Source organism: Glarea lozoyensis (genome assembly GCF_000409485.1).
Source record: "Glarea lozoyensis ATCC 20868 chromosome Unknown GLAREA7, whole genome shotgun sequence".
Classification (NCBI taxonomy): domain Eukaryota; kingdom Fungi; phylum Ascomycota; class Leotiomycetes; order Helotiales; family Helotiaceae; genus Glarea; species Glarea lozoyensis.
Genome location: NW_007361002.1, coordinates 1,134,853 through 1,155,142, shown reverse-complemented (window position 1 = coordinate 1,155,142; position 20,290 = coordinate 1,134,853). Strand labels below are relative to the sequence as shown.

Here is a 20,290-nt window from a genome sequence, read left to right as displayed (position 1 = left end):
AATTTTAGGTAGAATTGATCTTTATTGAATTTTCTCATCAATCCAATCACGCAGATCATACTCCTTACCTTCACCCTCATAAGCCTCCATACCCTTATGCTGGTTGGGCTTCCACACTCTCATAACAGCCTTGCCGTGCTTATCAACTGCGGCTCTGAACATACCGCCACAGTTATAATCATCAACGATATGAGAGACTGCCGACTTCTTGTTTCCATCTTCATCCACAAGTACAGTGAGTTCAATCCCGATAATTCCACCTTCTCCTTCACCAGTCTTACGCCAGCGGTCGCCAGCACTCTTGACGAGATCTCCTCCAGGGCCTGAGATTTCTGTAATTGCTTCTTGTAATGAGGTTTTTTGGGATTTCGAGCCTCGATATCTCGCAATAGCTGAAGCTGTTCGTACGGCATTTATTCGTAAAAACGAGTCACCATTGCCGGTACCTGACATGGCCGTGGAGCGGAAGACCCGATCATTTTTGGAGATGACGTTGAGGTCAATATCGTTTTGTATTGGAGAATATGCCATAGGGTTTGGAAAGCAATCAGCCATCATGCCTTTAAGCACGCCACTTAGTATGAGTGCTGGACCAGGCTGTGAAATAAGACTCTCCGCTTTCGATGTATATTCTTCCTCCCATTCTTCCGCCCAGAATCCAGCACCCAATGTTGGTGTATCACCTATTCGTCCCGTCAATTTGTTCGTCATTCCACCGGTACTGGTCGCGACTGCAACTACGCCTGCGCTGTCCAGAGCTACAGCACCACAAGTGCCCTGTGGAAAGAAATGTTCTTCATCCCAGGTCGAGTCTCCACCTTTCTTCTCCTTCTCCAGTCCTTTAATATGTTCTACCAAAGATTAGCAAATTCCAGCTATTCAACTACTAGACGCATACCATCCCAGCGAGCCTGAACAAAAAAGTACTCCGGCTCAACCATCTCCAACCCCCACTGCTCAGCCAGCTTCTCCGCGCTGAACTTGTGCAATTGCGAATGACCCTGGGCTCCAGTACTATAAACGTTCCCATCAACATCATGAGCCATAGGACCTCTATGTTCTCCATTCCCACCCTCCAAATCCTTCTCTCCTCTAATCAACATCTCCCTCGCCAATTTAATCGGATTCTTAACATGTTGCAACCCCATCAATCCAACACCTCTCTTCTTCTTGCCCTTTGAAACCATAACCGACGCTTCGAGCTCATTGACTCCATCGCGTGTGAAGACGGCGCCATGGCCGGAGTTGAATAAAGGGTTGTTTTCGAGCTGCGTTACGGCGTATGTTACTGTGTCTAAAGCGGTAGCTGATGCGGATGTTTCCAGGGGAAAGGAAGATGGAGAGGTGAGAAAGCGGTGGGTTTCGGCGAGGATGCGGAGGAGTGAGTCGTGGTATGCTTTGTATTTGAGTGGTGGGAGGTTTGAAGGCAGGATGTTCCCAGCACCGCCGTGGATGATAAGTCTAGGAGTTATGCCGGTCGACGACTGTTTTCTGTATTCCATTCTTGTATCTTTATGGGTATGTGCGTGTACCTTTTTAGGGCTTTAGGTGCAGAGAGATGCGATCATAAGAATAATGAAATATGAAGCTTAGGTATCCAAAGGAAAAAAGACTAATCTGTGTATTGGTGCTACTGTACAAAGTTCTTGGTTTGTTGATCGCAAGCGATAAGGATGCTTATCGAAGAGGGGCTCGCAGCTTCTCTTATTGGCCTAGTCTGGGACGACGAATAACAAAATCCTCAAAATCACCTTGCTATTTAGTAGAAATATTTGAAGCTGGATACAAATCAGGTCAAATAGTTTTAAATTTTAAAGTACCTAATTAAATGCTACCACAAGTATATAATAAATGGTCACCAGGGAGTTCATTGAAGTATTTCAAGGAAACGAGCCGACAATGTCCTTTAATTTTGGTGGTAGTCGGCCATAACTCAATACTATTGATTTACTGAACTACGTAGAAAACTCTGAAAGATTAGTAGCGAGTCTGGCAAATAGAGCTAGCAAGAACAAATATCTGGACAGTATTTGAACTGGTTGAATCATTGAGGACCCTACCACTTCCCAGTCAAAGCAGCGAAGGTACAAATATTGATTTATGATAGGAACAAGATTAAGAAGTGATGTATGGCGTCATAATCAAGGAAATTGATGCCAAATTCAAAAACTCAACTCCATCAGATCTCTATCAAACACCCAAATCATCATGATCCGTGTTGCTCCAAATCTGCTTTGTGCCCTCCAATGTATTTGTAAGCTCCTCAATTTTAACTTTCCACCTCTCCGCATTATCTTTTCCAAGTGGAAGTCTGATGAATTCCTCCAAATTCTCGCCCTGGCCTTCCTTCATCACAACCTCCATGATCGCTTTTGAAGCTTTCTCAATATCTCCCGGTGCTTTACCAGCCGCAAGCCCCTGGGTAACAGCGTCAATCATCTGCTCAGTGATCGTATTATGATACTCTATTGGCATATCAGAGGCAGGAAGAACACAGTTCGCTGCAAACTTCGTTCGAAAGGCCCCAAGCTCGACCAATAGCACACGGATACCAAGTGGATTTACCTCGTGGTAGAGGGATTCAGACATTGCTTCGAGTGCATACTTAGAAGCGCAGTATGCTGAACGAGAGGCCTTAGCTTCAATCCCGGCGGTGCTGCTTATTTGAACAATAGTACCGGATCCTCTTCTTCGGTAAAATGGCAAAAGTAGACTGGTCAGCTTAAGTGGCCCGAAGTAGTTAGTTTCCATCTGGGCGCGCACTTCTGCTTCGCTGATTGCTTCAAATGCACCCAATTGAGCATAACCTGCACAGTTGACCAGGACATCTATCTCTCCGTAAATGCCAATTGCTTTGTCTATTACTGAAGCGATCTCCGGTGCTGGAAGGGTCACATCGAGGGATAACCATTGACCACCGAGAGACGTGACTTGAGCCACCAGACTTGGTGTCTTTGACGGATCCCTGGAGGTGGCAATCACTTGTTGACCGTTACGAAGAAGCAATAGCGTGAGTGAGAGGCCAAGGCCAGAAGATGAACCTGTTATGAGCCAAGTCTTGGGAGACATCTTGTCTTTCAGTGGGATGTATGTGACGGTGCGTCCAACAAGTAGATTGGAAAAGCAACGAAGGAAAAGATTGAAGAAGACGAGATTCTGTTGTTATTGGGATGTTATTGAGATATAAAGATGGTATGTAAAGATGGGATATTGGTGAGTACTAATGAGGCGTAGTGGACAGCCATTCGAGAGACTATATGGATTTAAGGGAGTTAATTCCGAGGCTCCACCGGATATGAAATCGCATGGTAGCCCTTTCCCAGTGAGTCGAAATCTCGTTACTGTTGCGATGAAAGAAGAATAGAGGTATAAAGAGCTGCTATAGGTTGGTTGAGTTTGAAGTATCTGAATCGGCGCAAACCGTAGTCCATCGTGAAGGACAATGAGGATGACACTCGGTTAGACACCTCAATTGACTGATGCACTCAGGAAGAATGGTTGCATTTTAGTGCTCGACTACATATTGGAAGCCGATGTTAGCCTCGTTACACTATAATGGGGGCAGGAACCTTCGAATTTAGCTGTTATATACACTTACTTGTTAGATATAATCATATGACCTATCTTTTCCAGACCATTGGCTAAATATCAAATTGCCACTGAAGTTTGTTTCGCCTTTTAGAAGAAAGGCGTCCGTTTAGTAGTTGAAATCCTCATATGAAACCGATTTTCCTTCAAGCCAGGTCGTCAAGGAGTTGCGAAAGCCTATCCCGGTACAAAGATACCACTTGGCCGCATCGTCTTTCGAAAGATCCTCTTTCGTAATTCTGCGCTTCTTTATGTGCACCGTGAAGGGTATTTTCTTTAGCTCTGTGGAGTCTTCATTGATTTGGCCGGTAATGTATAATTTTGTCTGCTGAGCCAATCCGGGGACCTTGTAAAATACGTGATTGACTAAAGCTAAATCACTACTTCTCACTGTCCAGTATAGGTTGAGATGGGTCAAATCAAGATTTGAGGCTTGTGCCAGGAGTGGTGTTATGCCGACCCCAGCGCCGACGAAGCTGATCTCCTTTGCTTCTTGTTGTTGAATATAGAACTCGCCACCGAATCCCCGAAGACGTACATCTAGTCCGGCACGAACATTAGATTTAAACAGAAAATCCGTAACGACCCCAACTTTTCGAATAGTAATGTCAAACTGATCGAAACTGGAAGATGTTTCTGGTTTTGATGATGAAATAGTAAAAGTTCGCATAAAGTCATCGTTGATACTCTGCGGATCGTCGTCTCGCATATGGCTATATCCCACATCTAATTCGTCCTCGAAACTTAATGCGACATGTTGCCCGGGCTTCCATTGACCAGCTTTCTTGGGGTCGGGAATATGAAAGCGAAAGCGCGCAATGGTCGGTGTAATGATTTGCTTGTCGATCAATTTTACCATGATCTGGTCTTCACTACCATTGACCGTTTGTTGCTTTTCTGTTGTCAAGTACCTTACAGGAGGATTGTAGGGTGAGTATTCTCCTGGACTGCCACGGAAAGCTAGACCATCCGAGACGTACCTTGCGGCCTTGATCGTTATCTTGACCGCCAGGTTGGTATGCGCTATCAAGCTAGAAGCTGCCTTTCCAGTCAAGATCTCGGTTTCTCCCGTTACATACAAAATATCCCCGGTTTCGAAGTTTGGAAAGGCCAGACCGGCTTGAGGCGTTGTCTTCAGATTCCCAAGGGTTTGGTATAGTCGATTACCGCTATACTCTGGATACACAATGCTGACTCCCTTGCTGTCGTTCTCTAAGACCCTGACAAACCCAATCGGTCCACCTCGGTGATTAGTGTCCATATCCGATGCATGGTTTGAGGAGGATATGAAAAACAAATCTGCCTCCGCAATGGTGTCCAAAGCTTCTTTTGATAAGGGCAGCTCGGATGAGACAAGTCTCGGGTGTGGTAAGCTTCTGACCAGGCTCTTAATGTTTAGATACTTGGGGCAATTTGCGAGTGATTGCTCAATCTTGACAACTAGCTGAACGTCCCCAATCCCCTCTTCAGTGGACTGCAAGGAACCCGCAACCATTCTCCCAAAAAGCTTGACTCTACTACGGGTTTCCAAGTTGATTCCAAGACCTGAAACCATTTTGCCGTTTCCCTCAGCCTGGACGACCTCTCCATCGGACTTCCCATCGAACAATATCTCTGCAACCGGATCATTCAACCTGTCGATGGTGGCCCGTATGCCGATGATCTGTTGTGCTATAGCCCTAGAGAATCCGGGCTCCCCACCCCAAAGAGTCGTCCATGGCATTCCCTTTGAATCTAGAGTTCCAAGTGCAAGCAGTGGTGATCTTTGCAAGGTGCTAGCGGCGTATGTTGTAAGCATTGGGCTTGTAGGGTTGTCATGATCTGGTACATGAAGTAGCCTTCGCATCTCCTTCTCCCCGTCGTGCCATTGCGTATCTACTTCATAGAAAGCCATTTCGACCGGTGGTATGTAGTTTTGAGGAAGAATGTCTGACGAGTTGGAGAAGAGGAACCCTGGGGTTTTAAGGAGGTTGAAGGTAGTGTAGTTTGCCGCGCAAGAGGGCAACAAAAGAGAGCATATTGTTGACAAATGGGTGGAGCTTGAAAGGAGTTGCAGCTTGACAAGCGCAGCCCAGCCCATCTCGATACAAATCCCGGGCACTGCTCGTAGAATGCGGGGGAAGGAAGCACTGGCCAGCTTTACTGTAGTAGAGTGAGTAATCAAGCCACAACATCGTCTCCAATTTACATCGTCACAAAAATTTTCTTATCATTCAATGAGACTCCGATCAAAAGAAATGGATATTGACATAAATTTCATCATTTTAGGCCACGGTAAAGAGTTTGGTTGCTACAAACGCCTCAAAGCGACTTGGCTTCATAATCAAACACCGAGATCTCGAAATGGAAAGGAGAAGGACACCTCCGCGGATTTCTCGCCATATGAGAAGGTCAATATGCATTTATTGGACGACCTCTCTTCATTGACGATATGCGGTTCAACGTCCGCAAATGATGCCATTATGTTGGTAAGCAAGCGGATGGATGCCAAGTCATGGACCCCTTTTCGTCAGATTCTCACCTCGCTTCGTCATTCAAATCAACCAGTCTCAGACTGTCAGTCCACAGTATCTTTCACTCTATTCCTAAGTGGGTAGATCATTTGATTGTCGATAGCAAACTCGCCTGGTCAAGCTGGTTTTCACTCAAATGGGAGTGAGGGCATGTGAAAGTAATATGATATTTCCGAGACCTAGAAAACGAAAATAACATAAGAATAGGTGTTACATGAAGAGCGACTAACGTGCTCGGCTAGCCCTCGAGCTCTCACTATCAGTTCATGTTCGTAAAAACATTAACCAGTCTTCCAGCACCACGTGTGGTCACACCTCTGATAGCTTTTCATCGTCCTTGTCAAACAGTTCTCTTCCCTCTGTTGTATTTCCTCTCCACTGCCTCCACTGATTATCAACCATATCAACCAAATCAAAAGTATCAGGTCTCTCGGCTGGATCTGTTTGTAGCATGTCCTGAATTATGGGCTTGACATATTCGGAAAAGCCTTTGTCGCACATTCGTGAAACCTGCCAGGCGTAGTCGAACATCCTAGGTGGAGGAATTCCTGTCATCATCGTATAGACAACTGCGCCAAGTGACCATATCTCAGAAGCTCTGGTCCAAGGATGGCTACCAGTGTAAATTTCCTGTGATTTGTTAAAAGTCTCTAATGGTGTAACAGATTTAGATAATACTTACTGGAGCATGATAATATTGTTTGAAGATAGGCTCGTTTCCCATCGATTCTGCGATTGCCATTCGATTGCCGGTAACTCTTGCAGTCTGGAAGCCACCAAGTTTGCAATCACCATAAGTTATACCCTTTCTGGTATCAGGCTTTTTGAACCAAATTTGCGAAGGGCTAACATCCATTATCAGGATTGGCTGCCAGTCTTCGTCATGAATTTTGTATTCTCCTGGAACACCAGCTGTTTCTTTGACACCATAGTGTAGCCACAAGAGAGCTCGTGATATGCTTCGAAGGACATGCCAGCAGAGACTTTCTGGTAAGGAAAATCGGCCATAGTTCTGGGCAGCAAGCATGCTCCAGGATGCTTTATCGTCAAATGGAGGAAGTGCGTTGGCTGATGGTACAATGTAAGCAAGAGATCCGGCATTCATGTCTTCCCAGATTGTCAAATCTGCGAGAGGTCCAGCTAGCCTTGAAGTGCCAGCTCTTGACGAGATTCTATCTATGTCGACCAACGAGATGATGTTTGGATGGTTCAAGATTCGAGAGATGGATAGTGCAGCAGTCGGAAGAATAACGCTGGCGAGCTTGGTGTTATATGTGGCATTCTCGTCATCAGATTCAGAATCCTCAGAATCGTATTCGAAGCCGTCTGTTCCTTCTCCGGATTTCTCAGCAAAGATAGGTACGTCTTTGGTTCGCGCATCCGAGATCCTTGTGGCTAGGAATCTGGCATTGTCACTGACACGTAACACCCGGACTGACGAGAGCAGATCGTCTCCTTTAGTGGCATCTAGCGGAATGTAACGAGGAAACACAGACATCTGATTAATTGTATCTTGCGTTCGTCAAAAATCAGTTGGTTGACGAGAGATTGTGCTGAGGGAATACTCAGGGTGTAAGTCAACACGTCAGGAATGTATCTAGGGATAAACAATCGAAACACCCCGTTTCGTCACAATATCGACCTGAGACAAGAAGTACTCCTCACAAAACGATTCTAAATGTATTTTTCTTCACATTAAAGATAAGCAAGAGATCCGTTGTAAGTAACAGTCAAAGGTTTCGAAAGTTAACAAAACTTCTCAGGAAAGTACAACTGCCTGGTGGTGGGCCTTTCACATCAAGGTAAGCTGTTAGACTCAAACTACCCTGGTACAATTTACTATAAGGTTACATGATGCTTCTGTATATTTTGAACGAGAAGCTGTGTCCTCTGTCGTTACGGAGATAGGTCCGCACCTACATTCTGTGTGTCGGCAAGGCTTGCGCATGTATTATTCTGGTTCCTTGGTATTCAAACCTTAACCAGAAGCCGCTCCACCAGTGCACTTATCTCAAAGCAGACTTTGAATGCCAAAAAAACCAAAAAGTTTCTCGCTTGCTTTCGCTTGTCAAAACTACCTCGATTTGCTATATAACTATTCCAGACATACCTGCACGGTGTTTGTTGAGAGTCAAATATTTAGCCAAACCGGTAATTAGCTGTCGAGAACCTGAGAATGAATTTCAGTCCCTGGCAAGGGAAAAGCTAACTTCTTTTAGCGTCTCCACGCAGGTTGAACAATCCCCATACGGTACAGTACCATCTACTGCAAATTGCTCAGTGGTCCACGGACGCCCCCACTCCCCCACGTTAAGGGACTATTCATCCCATTCAAATGGACTGACAGCACATCCACTTCAAATTGAGTTACTCACGCTTGTCGATCGGTCCGCAAAAAAACGGCAAGAAAGTCTAATTCATCCTTGTTTCCTATCCACCAGATCTTATGAAGTTGAAAATCTACAACAAAGGCAGAAAGGTTGCTCAGATTAAGCGAGCCGGACCTCCTTTTATTTTATTTCACCTCACCGAGGAGGAGGAGTTGCTAAGTTTTTTGTACACGCAGTTGCAGTCCCTTTTCACCCAATCGGATGCGAGACCTGAATCTGATTCCTAGTCTTCCACGTGTGGGTTGCATTACCGAATGCCATATCACTGACGTCGTTCACGAATAGAAATCCATTGAACAATCTCACGATAATCTCAAGCAGTTAATATACCTCCTATCGCGAGCTTCAGGATGGGGTTTTCCCAACCTTGATGAGATTCGAGTTTAGGTAGGGATGCATCGAGGATCCGCTTTCAACTAGTGGATGGTCCGTTGACAATAGCGCCGTCCTCCTTCTGCCGAATCCAAATGGAGAAATATTTAGATATTTCAGATGGGCTAGTAGATCTTCTATCCTCTTCATGGTTAGATTCCACGTGGAAGGGCTAGGATAGTCCCCCCATTAACTCATAGCAAGCGCATTATGCCTTATCCCATATACCCACGTTGCACCACCCATCCTTTATTATTCCGAGATAAGGATACATGAAAATACACGCAACATGTCTTCACATAAGACCACACCATCATCCTCATCGCATCCTTCATCTACCGGTCAATCATCTACAGGTCAATCCTCCTCTTCTCGTCCGTCTGGCGCGCGAACATCAAGCAGTAAAACATCAAAGTCTTCTGGATCAAAGACAAGCACCGCAAAGAGAATCACACGCGGCCTGGCAATCTTAATTCCCTCCAGCGATAAAGAAGTCAAGAAACGACTGCGAGTAGTTTCTTCACCGAAAATGGGTTCTATGAGTCCTAATACCAGTGCGGCTAAATTCGATTGCTACCCACCATATCCTTTACATGCCAGTGTCAAAGACAAATTGGATCCCGCCTATGTCGCATTTTATAATAAACATGTGGTGAATAAACAGCAAGTACATTTACAGCCTGTAGCTGCCTCGAGGACGAGTGGAGTGTTGATTCCGGGTGGTGGCCCTCAACTTTCAGTTGGAAGGGTAGAGGATATTGTGGTGAAGAGGAGGGAAACGAAGGGGCCGGATGTTAGATGTAGAGTTTTCATACCAGAAGGGGAACCTCCTGTAGAAGGCTGGCCGTTAGCACGACAAGGATGGCCGCTGATGGTGTATTATCATGGTGGAGGTTGGGTGCTAGGGAATCTTGATACGGAGAATACTGTGTGTAGTCATTTATGCGCAAGGAGTAGATGTGTGGTTGTAACTGTAGATTATCGGTAAGCCTTCCACCAGAAGTCAAGACTCAGCTGCTAACGATTGTAGACTCGCACCAGAAAGTCCCTATCCCACCGCCGTCCACGATTCCTGGGAAGCCCTCACCTACATGCTCACCACAGGCATCAAGCGGTTCAATCTCAACCCAACCCTCATCGCTGTAGGCGGCAGTTCAGCAGGCGGAAACCTCGCAGCAGTAATGACGCATAAACTACTCACCTACAACTCAGAACATCCCGAAAGCCCCTTGCCATTCTTCAAGGCACAGCTTCTCATCGTGCCCGTAACAGATAACACGGCGTCCGTTTGGAACAACGACTCTTGGCGGCAATACGAGTTTACGCCTGCCTTACCCGCGGCCAAAATGGAGTGGTACCGCAATCACTATTTACCGGATGAGAAGCGGCGGGGGGAGCCCGAAGCCAGTCCGCTGTTTTATACGGACAACGGGGGGGGAGTGAAGGAGCGGTGGAGGAGGTTGCCGAGGGCGTTAGTGGTTGTTGGAGAGCTGGATGTGTTGAGGGATGAGGGTGTTGCGTATGCGCAAAGACTTTCGAAGAATGGGGTTGATGTGCAGTTCAAGGTTATGAAGGGGATGCCGCATCCGTTTTTGGCGATGGATGGGGTGTTGAAGCAGGGACGGGATACGATTTCGTATATGGTTCAGATGTTGAATGAGGTCTTTGCTTATAATAATTGACAAGCACATCTGTTTAGTATTTGTTGTCTACATACCGGTAAACCAGATTAGCGCTTCAAGGATAGATACCTATTTGTGAGTTTTGCTTTTATAACAGTTTTATCCTCCTCAAAGTGTTGATAGGTGTAGGAACTGATAGTAGAGTAGTGATGAATCATAACGATGAGCCGATACAGTCAACGTAGGGGATCAGATGTAGCAGCAGAGCTTTTATAAGGGTTACGGGTAATTTCTACCACCCTATATACCGCACACTACGAGTTTATGTATGATCAGAAGGCTATTCGACGTCGCTATTAAGCCTGATAGCGTGTTATGATACAATTTATTCTAATACGCTTGTTAAAGTTCTAAACTACAAGTTTAAATTTGGACACGCTACTGGTTTTAACAACAACGTCAAGAAACCAAAGAAATCCATATCCTCGAAACCCCTACCCCTCTCAACGCTTGACAAACTCGTACCGATCCAGTTTATCATCCCATTCTTTCTCCTTCGACGCGAAGAAGCTTCCAACCCACGAGAACAACTTGGCAATCCGGCTCCTACTCAACCAACTCACAACTCCTACAACTCTCAAAAGAACCTCGATTCCCCAACTCGTCATCGGATTGGCGATCGCTGGTGCACCTGGGATAATGGCCTGTCCTTTCTCAACAAACGGGCGCATTTTGATCTCGTAGAGTCGAGCTGATTCCGAAAAGTCTAGCTTTTTCGGCATTTTGTCTTGCGAATTTGCAATCTGAGCACGTATCGAGGTGACAAGCTCGCCGGCAAGAATATATGCTCCGACAACAGCAAGCGTAGTGCCCATTCCAGAGATAGGAGAAGGACAGTAGCCTGCGTCTCCCAGGAGAACAATCTGACCATTTGAGGTGGACCAAGTCGGAATTTTCACTTGAGCGACCTCTTGCATATAGAAGTCGTTACTTGCCTGCATTCCCCTTAGAACTCGGCCAGTTTTCCACCCAGAATCCTCAAACAAAGCCCGTAGCATTTTCTTCTGCTCTGCGGTAGACAGCGAGTGGTAGTTCTCCAGAACTTTACGGTTCGAGTCCGATGCCATGATGGAAAGATAGGCTCGTGTACAACCGGCATTGTCTGGTCGAAGGAGGATACAACGGCCGAGTGGAGCATTAAACCATGACGCAAAAGTACCGTCTTCTGGTTCATACGGGATTGTAAAGTAAGAAGTGTACTGCCCTAGACTCTTGAGAGCATCTTGTGACTCCTTAAACGCAAGTCTCCTGATAGAAGAACGCATGCCGTCGGCACCGACAACAATATCGTAATCTTTCTGAATTCCTGATGCAAGAGTGACATGGACTTTTCCAGAAGGAGAGACGGAAGGTTCGAGGATCTTGTCAACAGAGTCTTCGTAGATATACTGTACTTTCGTACCTCCCCGCTTATATTTGGGGCTCTGAGATGCATCAATCAGAAGTTTCACCAAATTGCCTCTTAATATCTCAATATCACTTGTAGGACTAGTGAGATAGGAATCAACGTTGTCTTTTTGCACTGGAAAAGTTGCCGCAACGTTTCCCTTCTGATCAAGAAAGTTGAAGCCAGCTTCATCTGTGGTGGCTTCTTTAATCTCTTTCAGTAATTCAGAAAATTCTTTTTGTAAAATCTTGACCCCAGCGCCTCTTAGGTCGATCTGTTGCCCAAAACTTATGCGATCAGGTGCTCTTTCTAACACCGTAATATTGAATGGAATCTCGGATTGGGATAGGAGTAGGCTCAAAAACGGTCCCGCGACGCCCGCCCCGACGATGAGAATGTCGATTGGTGTTGTGGATGAGCTTGGTGGTCCTCCATTTTGACTTAAAGTTGGCTGAAATGTTGACCTCGTAGCAGTAGAAAACTGGGACGTAAAATTATTCGCCAATAACGCAGAATGAGGACGTTGAGGGACTTCTATTTCCGAAAAGATCTCTGGTGTTGACATTTTCGAAGCGAGGAAGAGAAGCAGGGTCAAGACGATCTTGTCGTCAACTTTCTTTTTGTAGGTTAAGAAAGAAGTGGTATTTATGTTGAGACAAGCTAGTAAAAATTTCACACCAACAATAATTGAGAAAGTGGTGGTGGTCTCGGGTCTTCAACGATGTCATGGCACGCACGCATGGCTAAGTAGCTCGCGGGAAGGTGCAGATGCTAAACTCACTTCTACAAGGGTGAGAAGCTCGTAACCCACTTGCGGTGTATCTTGAACCAAAATTTATACACCTTAATTAAGATTAAATTGTCCACTAGGCTACCTGTTATTGTCACTTTGTACTCAATTCGTCAAAACACGTAAGCTGTGCTTCGAGTGGTGCTAGGACGCTTCGTATTGCACTTTCATTACATTTTGACCATCGTTGGAGCTACTCGAAAAGCCCGAGTTCTGTCGAAGAGAAGCCACCTATCATATGAGCAAGGAAAAGTAGGTGCAAATACTCCGTACGACAAGTTCCTCCTTTCTCTTCATATAAGGAGTGCCAGAAAGTCCGAAGTCCGACAACAACGGCAACTTCCAGGAGACTCGACATCTAGTTTCAATGGCTCAGTGTAGTATTAAGAGAGCAAAATCCAAAACTGCTCTTATTGACGTAGGTTCCAATCTGCAAACTAGAATGGAACATGGTTTGACAACATTACGCGCCTCTGGACTGTAGAATCGCTCGCATATGAACAAGACCACGAGTGTATTGCAAGACTGACGGGACACCCTCCAAGTGTATCAAGGCCAGGGACCGATCTTTGAACACTCCTACCTAGTCATATTTGCTCTTTGCAATAGAGGCAATATCATATATTTACTCAACAAAGTTAAGTAAATATGAACCCCCCCCAGATACTGCTATTCTACCGCCAGGGGGTGTCCCGTCAGACTTGCAACACTCACACACTGGTAGACCTGCTCCATTAGAACACGAGTCTTTGAAGTATTGAGACAAGAATTGAGTTCACACGCAGGAAATCCCTTAGACAACAACCAATTCAGCGTGGAGCTTCGGAATTCAGTTTCATTACTGCTTTCATTCCCCATCTAGCGCCTTTCAATTTCTCGTTACCCAATATAAAACTAGACAATCCGGCCTAGCCATTTTCTAAGTGGGAGTGAGATATTCCTACACTCAATCAACTCCAATGACTTTTGACACGACCACCCCGGCTGCAAGCCCAAATTCGCATGCCATCTTCCAGCCCCAAATGTCCCGAAATTTCTACAGGGGTATATGATTTTAAACTCCATAGCGATGCCGACTCCCAAAATCGAACGCCAATAAACCTATGCAAATCTAGTTTTTGTAAATTTCGTGCGCTGTTGAAACAATATTCCAATCATCCCTCACTTGCGAGGAGCTGCTGTGCGAGATTGACATCATCGGAAACTTGAGGCGGATTTGGAGCAACTGGCTCAGTCACGTGGAACTGTTCGGGTGATTCGCCAGCGTTGTGGTTAATAGGATCGTGATGGTCCGCCACTCCCAATGTCATCATACCGTTGAAATGAGCCTGTTCATCCAATTTCTCGCTAGCTGCCTTCTCTTCTGCTTCCTTTCGCGCGGCTTGACTAGGCGCTCTGGTCTTTAACTCTCCAGTAACTGACTGTAGATAATAAGGAACCTCAATTCTACTCTTGAGGAAGAAGAGTTTTAGGTTGCGAGCTTTATCCTTCAATTGTACCTGGCTTCTGTCGGCCAAAATATCGTTGATTGTTCCTTTATCCCCGTAAAGTGCGAGAATCTGACTCCAATGAGGGCCTTTCACTCGATCCAGACCAGCCATCAACGCATTCTCTTCTTCTGTAGTCCAGGGCCGCCGCTGACTAGGTGGGCCCGGCTGGCGAGAGTTTCCTGGATTCGATTTTGCTACCGCGGCTTGACGGGCAAGATTGTAAAGAACCTGTGTCGGGGCGCTTTGGGTATGATAAGGAATGTTTCCAGAGCCATACTGGGGTGGGAATGACTGATTTGGGGTTGTGGATTGCTGTGGCGGTTGTTGAACGTCTGATAGACATTAGTTAAGTGTGTCAAGGAAGATATCAAAGAGAGCTAACCTTCGTTCTGTGATGCTACATGGCCCGCACTGATACTAAGAAGAGCCTCTTGTGCCGCAAGATCAGCTGAAGCCATTAAAGAATTGTTTACTAAGCTGCTATCTTGAGTGCCCTCGATGCTTTCCACCGGTTTGTTCCCTGGTTTTATGGGCCCAACGGGGGTTGGAAGATCGTGCTTTTGCATATATGGTCCAAGAAGTCCTTCATATTGCTGATTTATGTGCGTGCTAAGGTCACTAAGAAAATCCTCCCAAGGATATTGTTCGGAAAGTGTCTCTGTTCTGTGATTAGCTCAGTTGATTTAAGCAGTCATGAAAGCTTACGTATAGAATCTGCGTCAGCGGGGACGCTTAATAGATATTCTTTTCGCGCTCTACAGTCAGAGACAAATTTAGTCTCGCTGTCGGAGAGTTGAACACCGGGATGCCGCGCCAACAAAATGGAACTCAAATCTGAAGGAAACAGATCCTCCAGTATCTCCTCCTTAGTCTTCTCATTGTCTTCTTCTCCGAGCGCTGACAAGTACATCTGTGTTTTCAAATTGGTGCATAAATTACAGGCGTTTGCGTCCATCGTCTCGTTTTCTGGGGTAAAAGTGTTGAGAAACCAATGGTTGAGCTCATAAAATCCAACATCTTGCCCACCAAAAACCCCAGCAACGAAAGTTGCCATATTTGTGTTTCGAATGATTGACCTCTGCTTGACATCGGTAAAGCCAAGCTCGTCCGCGGACAGGAAGACGTTTTCCTTCGAATATATTTCTTTCGTCTTGCTGAAAAGGGACTTTAGTGTCGCAAAAGCCTGCCCATGGTCTGATTCGATTGTGCTTATATTATTGATGGTCTCGGAGTATGGGGTTTGTGCCAGTATCGACAGAAGCTGGATCGACTTGAGAACGTTAGCATCTCAAGCATTATTCTAGTTGCCAAAGAGACTGCGAAGGGCGAAAATTCCCACTTACCAAGTTTTCTAATAATGGCAGACTCAATACCCACATGTATAGACTCGGATCATATGGTGTACTTTCCGCTGGTGTAGGGATACTTTCTCGACGCTGAGGAATTGGCGACGGAGGCTTCGGAACATGGTGATCATTTCTGCTCGCGGATGGTAAGGTAGCACCAGCGGTTGCTTGCGCGAGTAGGGCCTCAAGATCGAAGTCCGCGTGTTCAGATGGATTTTCGATTTTCTGGCGCTTGGAAGAAGTATCCTGCTCGCGGTCTGGTGTCCGTTGTCTTTTCTCCACCGGTTGGGTTGCGTACATGCTAGCAGCTGCGGCTTGATAGGGAGTAGCATCATGGACGAAGAAATCTGAGACACGCGTTAGTACATGTAGCGATTGAAGTTCAATTGCGGTCTCTTCGTGACTGACTTGGCTTAACATCTGGCGTTTCCATCATGACCTGCGCAGCTCTCGCATTTAATGGCCAGCTGTAGGAATCGTACGGGCTCGGAGATTTGTTGTGTAGCTAAAACATCTATCAATGACCACATAAAACTTGAAGTAAAGGTTTCCTAGTAATGAGGGGTCAATCCCGGGCGTGATGGCGTTGAGGTCTCGCAGCTCAAAAATTATCGCGATAGCTGCCGATAAGGTTTATCTCCTCAGCCCTAAAATTTAGCGAGGGTCAAGCACATGATAGAACCAATTCGCATCCAAAGAACAACGTCATTCAGTTAATCAGACTCTATTGCCTAACTTTGCTAATGATGAGGCTTTGATTCAAGGTCAAAATGGTATCAGAAAGCCACCGACTCTAGGCTCAACAGAACTCTTAAACAGCAATTTACAAGAACCTCAGTAAAGTTACTAAGGAAAAGATCTAAAGGCTCGTCATCTGACGCATTTAAGAATGGACTATTACATCTTTCGTGAAATGTCACTTTTGTAGGTGAAAATATGATATCGCCTTAAGGTGAATGGGGAGACCCGAATTAATTGGCTGCATTTGATAATATTTACTTCTCAGTGTAAGAAAACTTTAGTAGGTAAAGTAAGTCCTAGTTGAGGAGAGAAATTATTATTAGTACATCAGGGTTTCATTGATCTAGAGGGTATTTGGTTGCTCGAATAGTCAACGTACGAGGAGGCTAAAGCTCACGAGCTACATAGTCAATGTTTCCGAAGTAATAGCACCAGACTTTGTATTAGAGTAAGAGAGTAATCAATATTAGCATCGCAGACTTCTCACAATGAATGGCTGGTGTTATTCCGATTTTGAAATGATCTTTTGAAACCCGGCATTGATGCTGGTATACATGTCATTGTCTAGCGAAATATAACTGACCGTGTAATTATTTCGTACAGTCTAGTCGTTTGCAAGTAGCTGATATATACTGGTCCCATACAGATGGCATATAATCACGTGATATGCACCCCCCCCTCCCCTCGAAGCGAATTTCTCAATTACTTTTTGTATTGTTCAAAACTATCTACAGGATAACAAGAAAGTCTAGACGGCTCTGTCAAGTTTCTTGCGCTGCTTTTGGCGAAAATGAAGAGCTCCCCCAACTGGCTTAGCTTGATACCCTACAAAACAATATATCTCCCTTCGTCCTGGTCTATCCCCGGACCCCAGATTTCCAGAGCGCTTCCCCACACGAACAGCCCCTCGGTAATACGGACATGTTTAAGGTGATTACTGAGAGGCAGTTAGTAGCGGCGTGACACGATTTTAAGGTTTGAGGGGCCACGCGCTATGTGAATCTCAAATATCATTAGGTTACACACAATTCTGTGCTTGATGGTGGTGTAAAATTCGCTATACCATTGGCTGGCAACAAATACTCTTTTGAGAAGAGGCGGAATATCGCCGCTCAAATGCTGATCTACGATTAGATAGCGTCCAGGATACCACCAACCATTTCAAGAAATGGAGACTCATAACATGGTAACGCCGAGTGAAGTTTATATTCTGAATACTAATCACCTAAATCCGAATTAGAGTCTTGGAACGGCTTCAAATGACCCCGTGTTTTTACAACTGAAAGTGCCAAAGGACCTTCCAAAAAGCCCGTCATTCTTCGCTCAGGATTGCACCGCCCACCGAAACGTGGGGTTGCACCCCGCTATGCCGAGAAGGCGAAAAACATCAACAAAGAAATTTATCACAAAGAACGAGATATGACTATGATGGCTTTCCTTCGAAATATCTTGAAAGAAACAATCACAAATCCAAGTCTACTCCGGAGCTTAGATGCTGATGCAGATGTGAACCACAGATCTAGAGTGCCCCGTCTAGAGCATTGGAGATCTTGAGTGGCGGTTTGAAGTAGTAATGAGGGGTAAAGACGACTTTCCCATTTTCGCTCTGCCGATACTCCCTGTCCTTTGTGCCGAGCATTGCGAGCGTATCGAATTACAGTAGTACACCGGCCGGACACTCCTTGCCTCAAACAAGTGTGTCAACCTGGTGGAGTCAGAGGGGTAGACCGTGAGGGTATTTATTACTGAATGGACAAATAATAACTAAATATTATCAATCTCGGTGAGAGAAGAGTGACAATCGTCGTAACTTCTGACCTACCCGGTAATGAATTGGTGCCTCGCTTGTGACCCCTGACAGCAGTGCTCGTAGACGATGACCATACCACCCACCACCGAATGTAAAACCCACCCGAATGGTGGGTGAATGTGGCTTTTCGTGTATCACACTAAATTAGTTCTCGTTGTAGAACCATATTTGTTTGGGCTGTGCCCGATTTATCTCGGCTTGACTTAGATAGCTCCCCCGCACATCCCCCGCTTCTCGACCTCACTTTAAATCCAAACTCCTCCTTTCAACTTGACACTCACTTTCATTCGCACTTCACATTCCTCAATATACCCATAAACACTCACAATGACTACCACACAACTCGAGACGCCATCTAGTGGCAAGTACACTCAACCTACAGGATTGTAAGTAGCCTACTCTACGTGGAATTGTTGTATATCTGCTAACATGGGGGTGTTAAGGTTCATTAACAATGAGTGGGTAAAAGGTGTTGACGGCAAGACCTTCGAGACCATCAACCCTTCCACAGAAGAAGTTATCTGCTCAGTCGCAGAAGCCACAGAGAAGGATGTCGATATCGCAGTAGCTGCTGCACGAAAGGCATTCGAGGGACCATGGAAGAAGGTTACACCAGAAGAGCGAGGCAGATTGCTTGTGAAGCTCGCAGACTTGGTTGAGAAGAACCTCGATCTTTTGGCTGCTGTCGAAGCTCTCGATAACGGCAAAGCTCTCAGTATGGCCAAGGTAGATGTTGGTATGGTTGCTGGATGTTTGAGATACTATGGCGGTTGGGCCGACAAGATCGAGGGCAAGGTTATCGATACAAACCCAGATACTTTCTCATACACAAGACATGAACCTGTGAGTGCCTCAACATTCATGATGATATATTGGACAACTAATTAGGGCGTTTTTATCAGGTTGGTGTTTGCGGGCAAATTATCCCATGGAATTTCCCATTGCTCATGTGGTCATGGAAGATCGGTCCAGCAGTTGCCACTGGTAACACAGTTGTCCTCAAGACCGCTGAACAGACTCCTCTTTCCGCTCTCGTCGCTGCGAATTTGGTCAAGGAGGCCGGTTTCCCACCAGGAGTTATCAACATCATTTCTGGATTTGGAAAGGTCGCTGGTGCTGCTATCTCATCGCACATGGATGTTGATAAGGTCGCTTTCACTGGATCTACCGTCGTGGGTCGCCAAATCATGAAGGCTGCTGCTTCGTCGAACTTGAAGAAGGTCACTCTCGAACTTGGAGGTAAATCACCAAATATCGTTTTCAACGATGCGGATATTGAGAATGCTATTTCCTGGGTCAACTTTGGTATTTTCTTTAACCACGGCCAGTGCTGCTGTGCCGGTTCCCGCATCTACGTTCAGTCAGGTATTTACGACAAATTCGTCGAGCGATTCAAGGCTCGTGCTACAGCCAATAAGGTCGGAGACCCGTTTGGGGATGATACCTTCCAAGGTTCGTATTTTTTGTTATAGACACGGCTCGGCTCCGGAGCGAACGAGGAAAGATTATGCTAATTCATCGGATAGGCCCCCAAGTCAGTCAGCTTCAGTTTGATCGCATCATGGGTTACATTGAGGAGGGTAAGAAAGAGGGTGCTACCGTTGTTACCGGGGGTGAACGTCATGGTGACAAAGGATACTTCATTCAGCCAACCATCTTCTCTGATGTTAAGGAGGACATGAAGATCATGCAAGAGGAGATCTTTGGACCAGTCTGCTCTATTGCTAAGTTCGAGACTGAGGAGGATGCTATCAAGGTTGGTAACGGCTCCACCTACGGTCTCGCGGCTGCAGTTCACACCACCAACTTGAACACCGCGATCAGAGTTGCCAACTCCCTTCGAGCGGGTACCGTCTGGGTCAATCAATACAACATGCTCCGTAAGTATTTTTCCTTTCTTCCTCCCGAATCAAACCCTGTTCTGTAATGATCTGGAGCATGTTTGATCTTTAGACACGCCTCTCGGTTCCGGAGCGAACAAGAAAAACGTATGCTAATTTATTGGATAGATCATACAACCCCGTTCGGTGGGTACAAGTCATCAGGCCTGGGTAGAGAGCTTGGAGAAGAGGCGTTATTCAATTACACAGAAACAAAGTCGGTGGCCATCCGTTTGGGCGACGCTCTCTTCGGTTAAATTGTCTGATTACGGGGCGATGAGCATGGATTTCGGGCAATGAA

General features: G+C 45.7%; 8 protein-coding genes across 8 annotated transcripts; 2 read left to right on the top strand and 6 right to left on the bottom strand.

Annotated features, from left to right (window-relative positions):
* Positions 1-21: 21 nt before the first annotated feature.
* On the bottom strand, positions 22-1,502 carry GLAREA_01569 (N-terminal nucleophile aminohydrolases (Ntn hydrolases); the record flags this gene model as incomplete). Its single annotated transcript, XM_008088785.1, has 2 exons — positions 22-851; positions 899-1,502. The coding sequence occupies 2 exons, from the start codon at positions 1,500-1,502 to the stop codon at positions 22-24; spliced, it is 1,434 nt and encodes a 477-aa protein (XP_008086976.1).
* A 688-nt stretch (positions 1,503-2,190) lies between these two features.
* On the bottom strand, positions 2,191-3,069 carry GLAREA_01568 (NAD(P)-binding Rossmann-fold containing protein; the record flags this gene model as incomplete). Its single annotated transcript, XM_008088784.1, has 1 exon — positions 2,191-3,069. One exon carries the CDS (start codon positions 3,067-3,069, stop codon positions 2,191-2,193), a length of 879 nt encoding a protein of 292 aa, XP_008086975.1.
* A 628-nt stretch (positions 3,070-3,697) lies between these two features.
* On the bottom strand, positions 3,698-5,668 carry GLAREA_01567 (Riboflavin synthase; the record flags this gene model as incomplete). The annotated part of the gene is made up of 1 exon (XM_008088783.1): positions 3,698-5,668. One exon carries the CDS (start codon positions 5,666-5,668, stop codon positions 3,698-3,700), a length of 1,971 nt encoding a protein of 656 aa, XP_008086974.1.
* Positions 5,669-6,410: 742 nt separating this feature from the next.
* GLAREA_01566 (Protein kinase-like (PK-like)) lies at positions 6,411-7,599 on the bottom strand (the record flags this gene model as incomplete). Its single annotated transcript, XM_008088782.1, has 2 exons — positions 6,411-6,731; positions 6,784-7,599. The coding sequence occupies 2 exons, from the start codon at positions 7,597-7,599 to the stop codon at positions 6,411-6,413; spliced, it is 1,137 nt and encodes a 378-aa protein (XP_008086973.1).
* Positions 7,600-9,152: 1,553 nt separating this feature from the next.
* GLAREA_01565 (alpha/beta-Hydrolase) lies at positions 9,153-10,545 on the top strand (the record flags this gene model as incomplete). Its single annotated transcript, XM_008088781.1, has 2 exons — positions 9,153-9,847; positions 9,894-10,545. 2 exons carry the CDS (start codon positions 9,153-9,155, stop codon positions 10,543-10,545), a joined length of 1,347 nt encoding a protein of 448 aa, XP_008086972.1.
* Positions 10,546-10,988: 443 nt separating this feature from the next.
* On the bottom strand, positions 10,989-12,497 carry GLAREA_01564 (FAD/NAD(P)-binding protein; the record flags this gene model as incomplete). The annotated part of the gene is made up of 1 exon (XM_008088780.1): positions 10,989-12,497. The coding sequence occupies one exon, from the start codon at positions 12,495-12,497 to the stop codon at positions 10,989-10,991; it is 1,509 nt and encodes a 502-aa protein (XP_008086971.1).
* Positions 12,498-13,876: 1,379 nt separating this feature from the next.
* Positions 13,877-15,991, bottom strand: GLAREA_01563 (Homeo; the record flags this gene model as incomplete). The annotated part of the gene is made up of 5 exons (XM_008088779.1): positions 13,877-14,544; positions 14,595-14,870; positions 14,918-15,482; positions 15,556-15,905; positions 15,967-15,991. The coding sequence occupies 5 exons, from the start codon at positions 15,989-15,991 to the stop codon at positions 13,877-13,879; spliced, it is 1,884 nt and encodes a 627-aa protein (XP_008086970.1).
* Positions 15,992-18,436: 2,445 nt separating this feature from the next.
* On the top strand, positions 18,437-20,246 carry GLAREA_01562 (ALDH-like protein; the record flags this gene model as incomplete). Its single annotated transcript, XM_008088778.1, has 5 exons — positions 18,437-18,495; positions 18,553-18,952; positions 19,012-19,561; positions 19,636-19,989; positions 20,119-20,246. The coding sequence occupies 5 exons, from the start codon at positions 18,437-18,439 to the stop codon at positions 20,244-20,246; spliced, it is 1,491 nt and encodes a 496-aa protein (XP_008086969.1).
* Positions 20,247-20,290: the final 44 nt, after the last annotated feature.